Genomic DNA, 15,000 nt, shown 5'->3' with positions numbered 1-15,000 from the left:
CTGTTGGTCTGACTACCGCTTTACTACTCTAATCTGTTCAGTGAGCATAAGTACCCCCCCCCCAAAAAAAAATCCACCCACCCAACCTTCTTCACCTGGATATAGGACGTTTCTTCTACCCCAGAAAATGAACTGACATCAGGAACACAATCAGGTCGCATGGTTCTGAGGTCAAAGGTTAACTAGGCTAGCTGCAGAGGTCAGATTGTGCAAGTACCTCTTTTTCTTACCAGAGCAAAATTATACCACACTCCAAAACACAATTTCTCTATTCTCTATTTCTTTCCTTAGTTTATTTCACAGCTATTTATATTGGACAGAAATAGCACTACATTTATTTTATGACCTATTCTTCATTTTTATAAAACACCAGCTTCTTCTGAACATTTCATGCAAACACCAAACATCGCAGAACATCGCAGAACATCTCTGAATGTCTCTGAATGCCTCTAAATGACTCATAAAATCTTTGAAGGTTTCTGAATATCTCTGAACATCTCAGAACATAACTGAACATCTCTGAACATCTCTTGAACATCTCAGAACATCACTGAACATCTCAGAACATAACTGAACATCTCTGAACATCTCTTGAACATCTCAGAACATCTCAGAACATCTCAGAAGGTCTCAGAAGGTCTCAGAATGCCTCTAAATGACTCATAAAATCTTTGAAGGTTTCTGAATATCTCTGAACATCTCAGAACATCTCTGAACATCTCAAAACATAACTGAACATCTCTTGAACATCTCAGAACATAACTGAACATCTCTGAACATCTCTTGAACATCTCAGAACGTCTCTGAATGTCTCAGAATGCCTCTAAATGACTTTGAAGGTGCCTGAACATCTCTGAACATGTCTTGAACATTTCTGAACATCTCTAAACATCTCAGAACATCTCAGAACACCTCAGAATATTTATGACCACCTCTGAACATCTCTGATCATCTCTGATCATCTCTGAACATTTCAGAACATCTCTGATCATTTCAGAACATCTCTTGAACATCTCATAGCATCTCAGAACATCTCTGAACATCTTTGACCATCTCAAAACTTCTCAGAACATCTTAGAACATTTCTGACCACCTCTAACCATCTCAGAACATCCCAGAAAGCCATGAACTGTCTATTTCAAGGTCTCTGGAAATCTCTTAATATCTCTGAAGATCTCTGAACAACACTGACAGCCTCAGAACATCTCAGAACCTTCCAGAAGGTTTCTAAAAATCAAGCAAGGTCTCTGAACATCTCTAGAATGTCCTAGAACGTCTCTACATTTCTCTGAAAATCTTAGAAGGTGTCAGGAAGAACCCTGAACCAGACATAAACCATGACTGGAGTCTGTGTAGCTCCTGGAGCTGTCTCGCCCTGCAGTGATTAATCCCCATCTTAATCTAACCCACATGATGAGACTAATCACAGTCAGATGTGTTGGATTACAGTGGGAACTTATCTCAGCATGTTCTCAGATTAAAGTCTCTTTTTCTCCTTAATGATCAGTCCTTTTCTCTCTCGGCTCTTACAGCCGCCTGCTGGGAAGCCTTTAATCTCCGTGTGTGTTAATGAGGCATCGATATTAAAGCGGCGCTCTGTGATCTTCAGGAACACTTTAAATTCCAGTCATTATAAAGGAGTTTTTTTAAATAACAAACAATCTGTGACGGCTCATGTGTCGGGTGATAGAACTGTCTCTCTGCTTCATTTTACAGGATTCTATGTAAGCTTCTTTTTTTTTACGGCCCTGAAATCAGCACCGCCTATCTCAGCATCTCCTTAAAAGTGAACTGATGAAGCAAATTGCACTAATGTGATATTAAAATACATAGATAGATAGATAGATAGATAGATAGATAGATAGATATTTAAATATTATATTTAAATATTCTATATAAAATAAATATTTTTCTATCAGATAAAAATAAACTTTGAATGATGCAAACTTTATGTAATCAAATATGCATATGTTTTTACAATATATTTATAATATTTATATTAATATTAATGTCTGGAATTTCATTTCACAATAAAAAATTTTTAGACAGAAATATTATCTTATTTTCTTAAAGGCTTCAACAGGACAGTGTGTTGTGATAAAATATAATTTTTATTTTATTTTATTTTTTATTTTTAACATTTTTTTAAATGTCGTTACATAATGGTATATATATATATATATATATATACCATTATTTTTGTTCTGAATTCTAACATATATTTAACAATTATAAACATTTTAAACATAATAAACCTTTTGGTAATTAGTTTCCGAATAGTGACCGGAAGTGAGCAGGTACAATTTCATGAACGCGAGATGACTTGAGATAAAAAATAAACTTTTTTTAAGAAAAAAATGGGTTTAAAACTATGCAATATGGATCCATTCCACTCCGGTCAGTGTGATTTGTCAGCTTTCAAAATAAAAACAACAGATAAACTGACATATATATCACAAAACAAACTTTTTAGGGATTTATGATGTCATAGTTATGAAGTGGGTGGAGCTTATAGCCTTAAAAGCAGACAAATCAGTGAAACAGACATCTTTCTTTAGAGTTGCAGTGTTATTGTATTAACTGAAGTCTACTGAACTGCTCCTTTAAATGAATATTATGATAATCAGTGAGTCTCCGGTTCGATCCCGGAATTAGGTTATTGTCTGTGTGGAGTTCCACATGTTCTCCTCAAGTCCCTGTGGGATTACTTCGGGTTTTCCGGGTTTCATCCCACTTCCCCAAAACACGTTAGACGTTGGATTGGTGATGCTGTACAAGTGTGAATAAGTGTGTGTGTATGTGTTGTGTATGTGTGTGTGTGTGTGTGTGTGTATGTGTGTTGTGTATGTGTGTGTGTGTGTGTGTGTGTGTCCTGTGACAAACGGATGAATTCCGTTCTATCGTAGAGGATCGGAATCTCTCACACAGAGATGAATTCCGAACTATCCCAGGATAGAGTCCTGAATCCACCACGACCACGACAAAAAACATAAACTGTGATCCCAGAGCACAAAACTGTGGAGCTGTGTGATATAAATGATGAAAATTCTTGCCTGTGAAAAAGTTTTGGCACCCCAAACTCACACAAAAGCACAAACCATTGGCACTGTGGGCAGAAGCCAAGGAAAAGTGGGCGGATTATTAATTGATTGATTTTAAGGATTTTTTGGGATTCTCGTCTCCTCATATGTCCAAAATTCCTCAAAGACCTCGCTCCTATCGCTCCTGAGCAATTATCGAGACAGATGAGTAATTTTTGCTCAGTCAGGAAGAAATACTGCTTACTCTGCACTGTGTGTGTGTGTGTGTGTGTGTGTGTGTGTGTGTGTGTGTGGTGACAGAGTTGAACTTAGCCAAACCCTGACAGTGTGAAATGAGGCCAGAGTGGTGCGGGAGTTTCCACTCGTTAAATGAAGCGAGTTCTCCGAAGAGGCCATGATTTTAATGGGCTTTTACATCTCGTTATTCCAGACAGAGGGGGGGGGGGTTCAGAGAGAGAGAGAGAGAGAGAGAGAGAGGGGAAGAGAAAGAGAGACAGAGACAGAGAGAGAGAGAGAGAGAGAGAGAAAGAAAGAAAGAAAGAAAGAAAGAAAGAAAGAAAGAAAGAAAGAAAGAAAGAAAGAAAGAAAGAAAGAAAGAAAGAAAGAAAGAAAGAAAGAAAGAAAGAAAGAAAGAAAGAAAGAGACAGAGAGAGAGAGAGAGTCGGGGGAGAGAGTCAGACAGAGAGAAGCAAAGAGAGAGAGAAAGATAGACACAAACTGAGAAATCACAAACTGCTCCTTTAAAGTCACAAAATGAGAAATCACAAACTGCTCCTTTAAAGTCACAAACTGAGAAATCACAAACTGCTCCTTTAAAGTCACAAAATGAGAAATCACAAACTGCTCCTTTAAAGTCACAAAATGAGAAATCACAAACTGCTCCTTTAAAGTCACAAAATGAGAAATCACAAACTGCTCCTTTAAAGTCACAAAATGAGAAATCACAAACTGCTCCTTTAAAGTCACAAACTGAGAAATCACAAACTGCTCCTTTAAAGTCACAAAATGAGAAATCACAAACTGCTCCTTTAAAGTCACAAACTGAGAAATCACAAACTGCTCCTTTAAAGTCACAAAATGAGAAATCACAAACTGCTCCTTTAAAGTCACAAACTGAGAAATCACAAACTGCTCCTTTAAAGTCACAAAATGAGAAATCACAAACTGCTCCTTTAAAGTCACAAACTGAGAAATCACAAACTGCTCCTTTAAAGTCACAAAATGAGAAATCACAAACTGCTCCTTTAAAGTCACAAAATGAGAAATCACAAACTGCTCCTTTAAAGTCACAAACTGAGAAATCACAAACTGCTCCTTTAAAGTCACAAACTGAGAAATCACAAACTGCTCCTTTAAAGTCACAAAATGAGAAATCACAAACTGCTCCTTTAAAGTCACAAAATGAGAAATCACAAACTGCTCCTTTAAAGTCACAAACTGAGAAATCACAAACTGCTCCTTTAAAGTCACAAACTGAGAAATCACAAACTGCTCCTTTAAAGTCACAAACTGAGAAATCACAAACTGCTCCTTTAAAGTCACAAACTGAGAAATCACAAACTGCTCCTTTAAACTGACATACAGTAATAATCACTGGAATAAATCACACAATGTCACACCGTTAAAGGAAAACAATCAATGCTAGAGGGCTACGGTGTAGCAGAACCACTATTTCCAGTAACAGCACATCTCCAGCCACTATTTCACTCCTCTTAAAAGTTTCCAGCGCTTCCAGAGCGACACATCGTAGTTTTTATTCCTTTATAGTTACACATCGTGTAGAGGAGCGTCTGTGAAACCGGTTAGTTCCTGTTCTTGCTTGTGTTATAGCTGCTATAAAGAGTCATTACCTCTATAAAATAAATAAACACACAGCTTTACACGGAAACCACAGAGTCAGCCATACACGTCCCTGTGAAGAGGATGTTGCTATGGAAACGAGAACACCCGGCGTGTCAGTATGGTATATAGATATAAACCTGAGCTACATTCGGAGCTAATCAATAAAGTGAAGGACAGGAGGTATTTCTGTGATGCTAATGAAATAAAATCTAAAGAGGAAAAGCAGGAGGTCAGGACAGAGCGTTGACTCGACACGTGGCTTTGGTTTGGGATTTCACTTCCCTTTTCACGCGCTTTTCAAAGAAAGTGAAAGGTGGCCTACCTTGCCGAAGTCGCGCACGTCGAACAGGTCGAAAGCCTCGAAAAGCTCGCTCTTCTTCATAGCGAACACCTCGCAGCACGCGGTCAGGAACGTCCTGATGTTCTTCAGGCACAGGAACTGCACACAGACCACAAGAACGCTGTTTACTTTTCTTTTCCATTTACAGAAAATCCAAATGTAAATGAATTCATATTAATACTTTATACTTGTGTAAATGACTGAATGATGTTGTGTCTGTGAGTCTGATCTAAAACGAGTCTGTTGGCTTCCAGTGTGTTTTAGTCGTGTGTTTTTCCCTCTGTTGGAGAACCTTACACAGAATGTTACTGGGTGAAGATGAAATCTGAGCTGCTTTTTAGATGAACAAGCACTTGGAGAACATCTCAGAGAGCAGAAATGGGTTTGAGATCAACATTTACTTTGAAGATACAAATATTTGTGTGGGAAAAAAGATGTTTTCTTTGTTTGGATCTTTTCTATGAATATATCGGCCCTAGCAGTTTAGAGATAAACAGAAATCCTTCTGAAACACACTGAAGTCCGGAGTTGAAGTCCGTTACAACCGTGACACTTTATTATATTAAATCTGTTTACAGTGCAAGTGATTTCTGTGTGCAGGAGTTTAACTGTGAAGTGCTTCAATTTAATAAAGTAAACAATACTCAATGTTTCAGTATCAGAATCAGAATCTAAATCAGAACCTGAATCTAAATCAGAACCTGAATCTGAATTTGAATCAGAATCAGAATCAAAACCTGAATATGAATCTAAATCTGAACCAGAACCTATATCTGAATCTGAATCAGAACCTAAAACTGGATCAGAACCTGAATCTGAATCAGAACCTGAATCAGAACCTGAATCTGAGCCTTAATATGAACCTGAACCTGGACCTAAATCTAAATCTTGATCTGAATGTAAATCTGAACCTGAACCTGAATTTAAATCTGAACCTGAATCTGAATCTTTTTCAATGCCAACACTAATACTGAAACTGAAACATCGAGAATCACACCAACATCGATACGCATCTCATATTGTTTACTTTATAAGCTACTTTAAAGCTTTAAATTGTTTTTTAATTAAAGCACTTTACACAGATACAAACACAATGTGAACAAAACAGCAGCAAAAAAAGACTGCAAATAAAACACTTTAAAGTTTAAACTTAATCAAATCAATCCTAACCAAAATAAATAAATACTTCATATTCATAAAAATAAATACTTTATATGTAAACAGTTCCAGTTAAAAAAAAATAAACCTTACAAATTCCAAACTTTTTCGTTTATCTCAGGATCAGATCTTTCTGATATCCAATCCAGTGTTTTGTGCTGGAATCAGCCGGATCTGTTCCCGATTACCGGATCTGCGTCATCGCTCCATTTTACATCAACTCCAAAATAAAGGATGTACTTTCTTTCAATGGAGCACTATTGAGTACAGTAATATGGTGATTTGGCACATAATTTTATTTTCTCTCGCACACACACACACACACTCACACACACTCACACACACACACACACACTCACACAGCCAGACATTAGCTCATCCCTAACTGTATTTCCTGGCACGTAGTCACTTGGCTGAAGACAATCAGCGATCAACAGTTAGTTTGCACTAGAAACAAAATGTGTGCATGTGTGTGTGTGTGTGTGTGTGTGTGTGAGAAGACAGACGCTGAGGCAGCAAGAGGAGAGAAGTGGTTAAGTGAATACAGTGTAAGTGAGTGTGTGTGTGTGTGTGTGTTAGAGACACACTAAAATAAGGGGCGTGGCCAAAAGCATTAGCTATAACTCGTTGGTGAGGCTTAATATTAATAAGACGATGAGATTAATTACATACATTTATAAGTCTCCTATTAAACACACTGCTCTGTATTATTATAAAGAGACCACACCTAGTTCACTGAGTGGCCACACCCCTTTATCCTCACTGAGACCACACCTCTTTTATGAAGACACCTCCTGCTGAAGGAAAGACCACATCTACTGCATAGAAAAATTCATTTCCCAGATTGGCCACGCCTCCTCAAAAAGCCCACACCTTCATCCAGGGAAAAAATGTTTCACTAAAAGACCACTTCTTCAGTAAGAACCCATTCCTCTTTCACTGAGAACCCTCTCCTTCTTCACTTAGAACCCACTCCTCCTTTACTGATAATCCTCTCCTCCTTCAGTAAGGACCAACTTCACTTAGAACCCACTCCTCCTTCAATTAGAACCCACTCCTCCTTCAATTAGAACCCACTCCTCCTTCAATTAGAACCCACGTCTCTTCCACTTTGAACTCACTCCTATACAGAGAACCTACTCCACCTTCACTCAGAACCCTATCCTCTTACACTTTGAACCTACTCCTCCTCCCCAGAGAAGCCCCGCCTCACTTCCAGAGTTCCAGACTCCGCCGCCTTGCTGGAACCGTCAGGGAAACCGTTTAGAAATACAAACACAAATAAACACAAATAAACACAAATAAACACAAATAAACACAAATATAAACAAGTTATTCAGTGCTGCTTCTGAGGGAGAGATAAAAATCAGGAAATGTGTGTCTGCTGATAAGAATCTAAATGGGTTAGTGTTTAATGCTCTCTCTCTTCCTCTACACACACACACACACACACACACACAGTTCTCTTAGAGTATCTGAGGATCTGAAGCTCCAGGAGAGTTTATTTTAATGAAGTGAATTACAGGAAAGAGAAAAAGCACACACAAAAAAAAAATTTAAAAAAAAATCGTGCAACAGCAAATAAGAAAGAAATAAAAACAAATTCTTAAAAAAAACCTTCTCACACTTTTTCCTATTCTTTCTTTATTTTCTGTTTTTTAATTCTTATTTGTTTGTTTATTGCTTTTGTATTTACTGTATCCTTTTAGTAAGGTTTATTTTGTTAATTCTTTGCTTTTCTTTTTGGTTAAAAACTGCTAACCAACAAACAAAAAATTTTAAAAAATTAAAGATAGAAAGGAAACTGCAGAAGAGAAGACGACGAGCGTTCTCATGAGACCTGGTTCATCTTTGTGTATAAAAAAAATTATTCAAGAAATGGAAATAAATAAATATAAAAGAAAGAAAGAGAAAGAAAAGAAAAGAAAAGAAATGGATTTCTTTTGTCTTTCTTTTTTTAAAGTCAGTTTTTAGGCTTTTTTCCTGCACTGAAGATACCTGGGACTCCAAACAAATGATCATGAATTTATAAAACTGTGGAATTTATTAAATGTTCTGCTGGAGTGTGATAAAGATAAAGTTTTTTACCTTTGAGCTTAAGTTCATTTTTGAACCTTATTATTATTATTATTATTATTATTATTATTATTATTATTATTATTATTATTATTGTTATTGATTACTTTTGTTCTATTTCTAGCTGTCATTATTTATTGTAGCTCATCTGCCCACTCAAGTTGCCTGCCAGCTTCCTGTGTGCTTCTGAGCTTCACTCTTGTGTCTATCTTGGGTAACATGACAGGAAGTGGTTTTTTTCTTTTCTCTGTCTGTGTGAAACTCAGCCTATGCCCCAAATCTTACAACACTTGCAGCCCGCTGTCACAATTCACCATATTTTAACACTTATTCGGTAGAGAACAAGCAACTGTCTGCGTTTTACCCATAATGCACCGGAAGAGTCAATCGGCTTCACCTCTGACAGAAAAGAGTGAAGTTCAAGCGGAATTCTCCGGAATGTTCCCCAAGCTCACAGCTCACACACTGCATTAGCCAGCAATCTAACAGAGAGTCTGCGGTGAGGTTCATTTGCAGCAGTGCGTCATGGGTAACGGGTTCAAATCTAGATTACAGACTACATCAATTAGAAAAACTCAATTACAGTGCTTCCTCTCACAATTAATATCTCACAGAGTCTCTCTGTAACACACACACACAAGCGCGCACACACACACACACACACACACATAGATAGTTCCATTCACGTATATGGTTCTGGAGTCAATAATCTATTGAAATATAAAAATATAAAAAAATGTGGAGCTTTTAGTTATTTTAGTGTATAGGCAAATAAATAAATAAATAAATAAATAAATAAATAAATAAATAAATAAAAATTTAAAAGATAAAAAACTTGACCTTACAGCCTGAAATTCTATAAAACAATATGGCAGAATTTTGGATTTGTAGCATTTAGTAATTGTAGTGTATAGACAAACAAATAAGTAACTAAGTAAACAAGTAAATAAATAAATAAATAAAACTGACCATACAGCCCTAAATTCTGTAAAACAATATGGCAAAATTTTGGATTTGTAGCTTTTAGTTATTTTAGTGTATAGATGAATAAATAAATCAATAAATAAATCAATCAATAAATAAATAAATAAATAAAAACATGCAACCGCTTTGGGGAATCAACAAGAACCATTAAAGAACTGAATTATCTAAATGTCCGTCTCTCTCTCTCTCTCTCTCTCTCTCTCTCTCTCCCACGCACACACACACACACACACACACACACACAGAGAGCTCCTCGGAAGCCTTGACAGGGTCTTTGGTTCCAACAAATTCACAGATAAGACAGATATAAATGCCCGCAGTGTTTATGTTCGTTTATTTGGTTTCCTCCTCGTTATCGTCCGAGCGAATCACACACACGCCCCTCAGAGACGTCCTGCAGTGTATCAGGAGGAAGCACACACACACACACACACACACACACACACACAGCAAGAGGAAGAGGTAACAAACATGTGTTTCAAAAAAATTGCGGAGGGGAAACCACAAATGTCCTCACTGAGTTTTACACGCGCACACACACACACACACACACACACTTTAGTCCATGTCTTAGTAACAGAAGCCTTACACAAGAATCAATGATTTACATAACAGCAAACAAATAAATAAAAATAAATAAAAAGCAACATTCCAAATTACCATAGTGACCGCAATCAATTCATCACTCTGAGGTTTTTCTGGCCTTCAGCAAAACAGATAATAATTCCCATCTCAGATGACCAGAGAATAAAGAACAGCTGAGAAGCAGACACCAATCTCCCTCAGCCATAGAGTTTACACGTGCAGTGATAGATAGAACTCCATTACATACGCCTCAGAGAGGAAACACACACACACAGCTCTGAAGAAATCAAAACTCATGCAATTAAGGTATAAGTTATGATATAAAGTTTCAGCAGAGAGGGAGAGAGAAAGAGAGAGAGAGCAAGAGAGAGAGAGAGAGAGAGATACTAAGAGACAGATACAGAGAGAGAGACAGAGAGAGAGGGAGAGAGACCCCAAAAGAGAGAGAACAGACAGAGAGAGAGAGACAGAGAGAGAGAGAGTGAGAGCGAGAGAGACAGAGAGAGAGACAGAAAAAAAAAGACATAGAGAGAGAGACAGAGAGACAGACAGACAGGAAGAAAGAGAGAGAGCAGAAAGAGAGAAACAGAGAGAAAGAGAGAGAGAGAGAAAGAGAGACAGACAGAAAGACAGGCAGACCAAAAAAGAGAAAGAGACAGACAGAAAGACAGACAGAAAAAGAAAAAAGAGAGAGACACAGACAGAGAGAGAGAGAGAGAGAGAGAGAGAGAGATAGAAAGAGAGACACAGACTGGAACAGTGGACCAGAAGAACAGTGGACCAGAGGAACAGTGGGCGGAGCCTCTATGTTACTGCGCCTGCCACATACCACACATTTTAAACAAGGAGCAGATGCTAACACTCATGCTGCATCGTAGCTATGCTAGCTAGCTATGTTTTAGAAAGCATGTATTGCTAACATCGGATATACGGGCTAGCGACTTTTTCCAAGTCAGTTTGACGGTCACCTGGGATTCACCTCTCAGGAAGAGTTTCCTCCCTCTTTGTCCCATTTCCTCCGGAACGCTGAGTTTTCCGTCTGCTCTCCCTCACTTCTGACACTCTCTAATCCTGCTTTAAAACCCGCCTCCACACTCTGAGTGCACATGAAGCCTGCAGGGTTTAAAAAGGTGAGTCAGGAGGCCATGTCTCGCCCCGAGTCACTGAGCTGGGCAGAAAACTGGAAGCCTTCCCTGCTGAAAGAGAAACAGCTTACTCAACAGCTCAGGCTGTAAACACCGCTTCCACTGGACAGCTGCTGACCGCATCTCACTGCAGGGAGGCTGCAACACTGCAGCATGCAGCAACACCGTCTACTGAGACACGCAAAACAGCTTTCATTTACTGATGCTGATCTGTGCTAAAAACAGGAACAGTGGAACAGTGGAACAAAGGAACAGTGGAACAAAGGAACAGTGGAACAGTAAAACAGAGGAACAGTGGAAGAGTGGAACAGAAGAACAGAGGAACAAAGGACATTGGAACAGAGGAACAGTGAAACAGTAGAGCAGTGGAATAGAGGAACAGTGGAATAGAGGAACAGTGGAACAGAGGAACAGAGGAACAGTGGAACAGAGGAACAGTGGAACAGAGGATCAGTGGAACAGAGGATCAGTGGAACAGTAGAACAGTGGAACAGAGGAACTGTGGAACAGAGGATCAAAGGAACAGTGGAACAGAGGAACTGTAGAACAGAGAAACAGTGGCACAGAGGAACTGTAGAACAGTAGAACAGAGGAACAGAGGAACAGAGTAACTGTAGAACAGAGAAACAGTTGCACAGAGGAACTGTAGAACAGTAGAACAGAGGAACAGAGGAACAGAGTAACTGTAGAACAGAGAAACAGTTGCACAGAGGAACTGTAGAACAGTAGAACAGAGGAACAGAGTAACTGTAGAACAGAGAAACAGTGGAACAGAGGAACTGTAGAACAGAGGAACAGAGTAACTGTAGAACAGAGAAACAGTGGCACAGAGGAACTGTAGAACAGTAGAACAGAGGAACAGAGTAACTGTAGAACAGAGAAACAGTGGCACAGAGGAACTGTAGAACAGAGGAACAGAGGAACTGTAGAACAGAGAAACAGTGGCACAGAGGAACTGTAGAACAGAGAAACAGTGGCACAGAGGAACTGTAGAACAGTAAAACAGAGGAACAGAGTAACTGTAGAACAGAGAAACAGTGGAACAGAGGAACTGTAGAACAGTAGAACAGAGGAACAGAGTAACTGTAGAACAGAGAAACAGTGGAACAGAGGAACTGTAGAACAGAGAAACAGTGGCACAGAGGAACTGTAGAACAGTAGAACAGAGGAACAGAGTAACTGTAGAACAGAGAAACAGTGGAACAGAGGAACTGTAGAACAGTAGAACAGAGGAACAGAGTAACTGTAGAACAGTGAAACAGTGGAACAGAGTAACTGTAGAACAGAGAAACAGTGGAACAGAGGAACTGTAGAACAGTAGAACAGAGGAACAGAGTAACTGTAGAACAGTGAAACAGTGGAACAGAGTAACTGTAGAACAGAGAAACAGTGGCACAGAGGAACTGTAGAACAGTAGAACAGAGGAACTGTAGAACAGAGAAACAGTGGAATTGTAGAACAGTATAACAGTATAACAGAGGAACAGTAAAACAGTGGAACAGAGGAACTGTAGAACAGTAGAACAGTAGAACAGAGGAACAGTGGAACAGAGGAACTGCAGAACAGTAGAACAGAGGAACAGTGGAACAGAGGAACTAAAACAAACAGATGAAATTAGGAGAAATTGTGCGTTAAATACTAGTGGATTGTCGCATCAGGAGTCTGAAGGGAAAGACGTGATGCACATGATTAGCTTCACTGTTCTATTTTTTAACATTGGACTGAGATAAAGTCTTTGAGGATCGCCAGCAAGCTAATGGTGCAAAGTGTCCTGGATACAGTCTCATGGTGATGACACGGCTCGTAGTTCTGAGGTTGTTAAAGTTATACGGATTTAGAAGCTCTTGTGTTTAAAAATTGTTAGCATCTTTAGCGCAAACTATCCTGATAACGAAGTGCTTTTCATGCAAGACTGAGATGAGTCCTGTCTGTCTGTCTTCCTGTCTGTCTGACGATCTGTCTAACTGACTGAACATAAAACTTCAGCCATCTCCATCACTTTTGTAAAAATAAATAAATAAATAAATAAAAAGCCGCTCGATAGATTTAGTGACTGCTACAAGTTTAACTAGTGCTTGTCTGTTTTTATTTTGCAAAAGAACTAAATTATTTAACAATTAAATTAGTTCTTTTAATAAAAAATTGCAGTTATTAAATTGTCTGGAAAATACTACAGGAGATACGAACAACAATAACACGCTGCGTGAACCGGAACTCAAGCTACAGACGCTAATGGATAAACAGATACAGAGAGCGTTATCGTGTTATTTGTTGTTAGCATTCTTAGCGCTAGCTGACCCTTGTGTTGTGTTTACTGTGATTTCTTTTCCTCCAGGTTATTTCTCTCAGTATCTCATGTTTTAACACTTCAACGTAACAGTATTGATTTTTCATCACGTTATCCCTCGACGTTATCCCTCGACCCCACAGCGCCGCTCCTCCGTCTGCTCATTAGCATTTTGTGGTTTCTGAGAAACCGCTCTGCCTCCAGCCTCGTTAGATAACGAGCTTCACTTTAACGGCGCTTAATGACACAGACGACCTCAGACAGGAACCGGCTGCGCTTTACGCTGATTTCATTAGCAGGAGGATCGATTTATTCACTAAATGCACCGACAAAATTACAGACTCTGACAGAGACTCGTGCTTTTACTGTAACACACAAATCAGCCATGAGATTAAAACCACTGGGAGGTGAAGTGAGCATCGCTGATTACTGAGCGACTCCGACAAGGACGAACTGAGATAGCTAGACGACTGCGGCGGAGCTTTTTCATCATTTTATTACTTCACAAATTAACGTTTTTTTTTTTATTCTGTATAAATAAAAAAATAAAAATAAAAAATGATTTATTTTTAAATTAGATGAAATGAAATTTAAAAAAGAAAAAAGAAAGAAAGTGAAAAAATAAGCAAAAAAATAAAATAAAACAAACATAAAATAAAATAAATAATAAAAAAAATCCTTGTCAACTCACTTTTTTAATTTGGTTTTCCAAATAAGAATGTAAAAATCTTCCAACACAACATTAGTAAGAATGAATAAAAATTATAAATACGTTTTAGATAAGATAAAAAAAAAAGAAATCCTAGTCAAGTTTTTTTTTTAATTGGGTTTTCCAAAACAAAACAGCTGCCAACACAACATTAGTAAGAAATAATAAGAGTTATAAATACAATTTATGTAAGATTAGAAAGAAGAAGAAGAAGAAGAAGAAGAAGAAGAAGAAGAAGAAATGAAAGAAAAATAAAAGAAACGAAAAGAAATTAAAAAAAAAAAAGAAGAAAAGAATTTTTTTTTTTAATTGGGTTTTCCAAAACACAAAAAGAAGACAGGAAGGAAAAAAATAATAAAATAAAATAAAAAGAAATCCGTCAACTCACATCTGTGTGTCTGTAATAGATAAATAAACCACCTGACCATCAGCATCACCACCACTTCACCAAACACGATATTAACACTCTGAGATCTGTCATGTTAGTCCAAGCAGGGTGAAAAATTGATCCTCTTATCCGCAAATGCGTTATTAAAAGCCCTTAATAAAAGTCTAATCTTTTCCAATTTTTTCCAATATATATATATATATATATATATATACATATATATACATATATACATATATATACATATATACATATATATACATATATATACATATATACATATATATACATATATATACATATATATATATATATATATATATATATATATATATATATAAAATCCATTGAACTGACATTTAAAAAAAATACATACACTTTCTTGTTAAACGTCTATATAAATGTAGGCGGAGCTTTGTCTGAATGACGTTTCAGCATTAAATCT

General features: G+C 37.6%; 1 protein-coding gene across 1 annotated transcript in view; it reads right to left on the bottom strand.

Moving 5' to 3' along the window:
• The window catches only part of LOC131351197 (guanine nucleotide exchange factor VAV3-like), a 113,640-nt gene that overhangs the window by 78,689 nt on the left and 19,951 nt on the right, over nucleotides 1-15,000 (bottom strand). Inside the window, exon 2 of the mRNA XM_058386489.1 lies at nucleotides 5,206-5,322. Coding sequence (XP_058242472.1) covers nucleotides 5,206-5,322 — 117 coding nt within the window. The remainder of the gene's footprint in view (nucleotides 1-5,205; nucleotides 5,323-15,000) is intronic.

Source organism: Hemibagrus wyckioides, linkage group LG01 (assembly GCF_019097595.1).
Source record: "Hemibagrus wyckioides isolate EC202008001 linkage group LG01, SWU_Hwy_1.0, whole genome shotgun sequence".
In the NCBI taxonomy this organism is placed as follows: domain Eukaryota; kingdom Metazoa; phylum Chordata; class Actinopteri; order Siluriformes; family Bagridae; genus Hemibagrus; species Hemibagrus wyckioides.
This window is presented reverse-complemented; position numbering and strand designations above follow the sequence as displayed.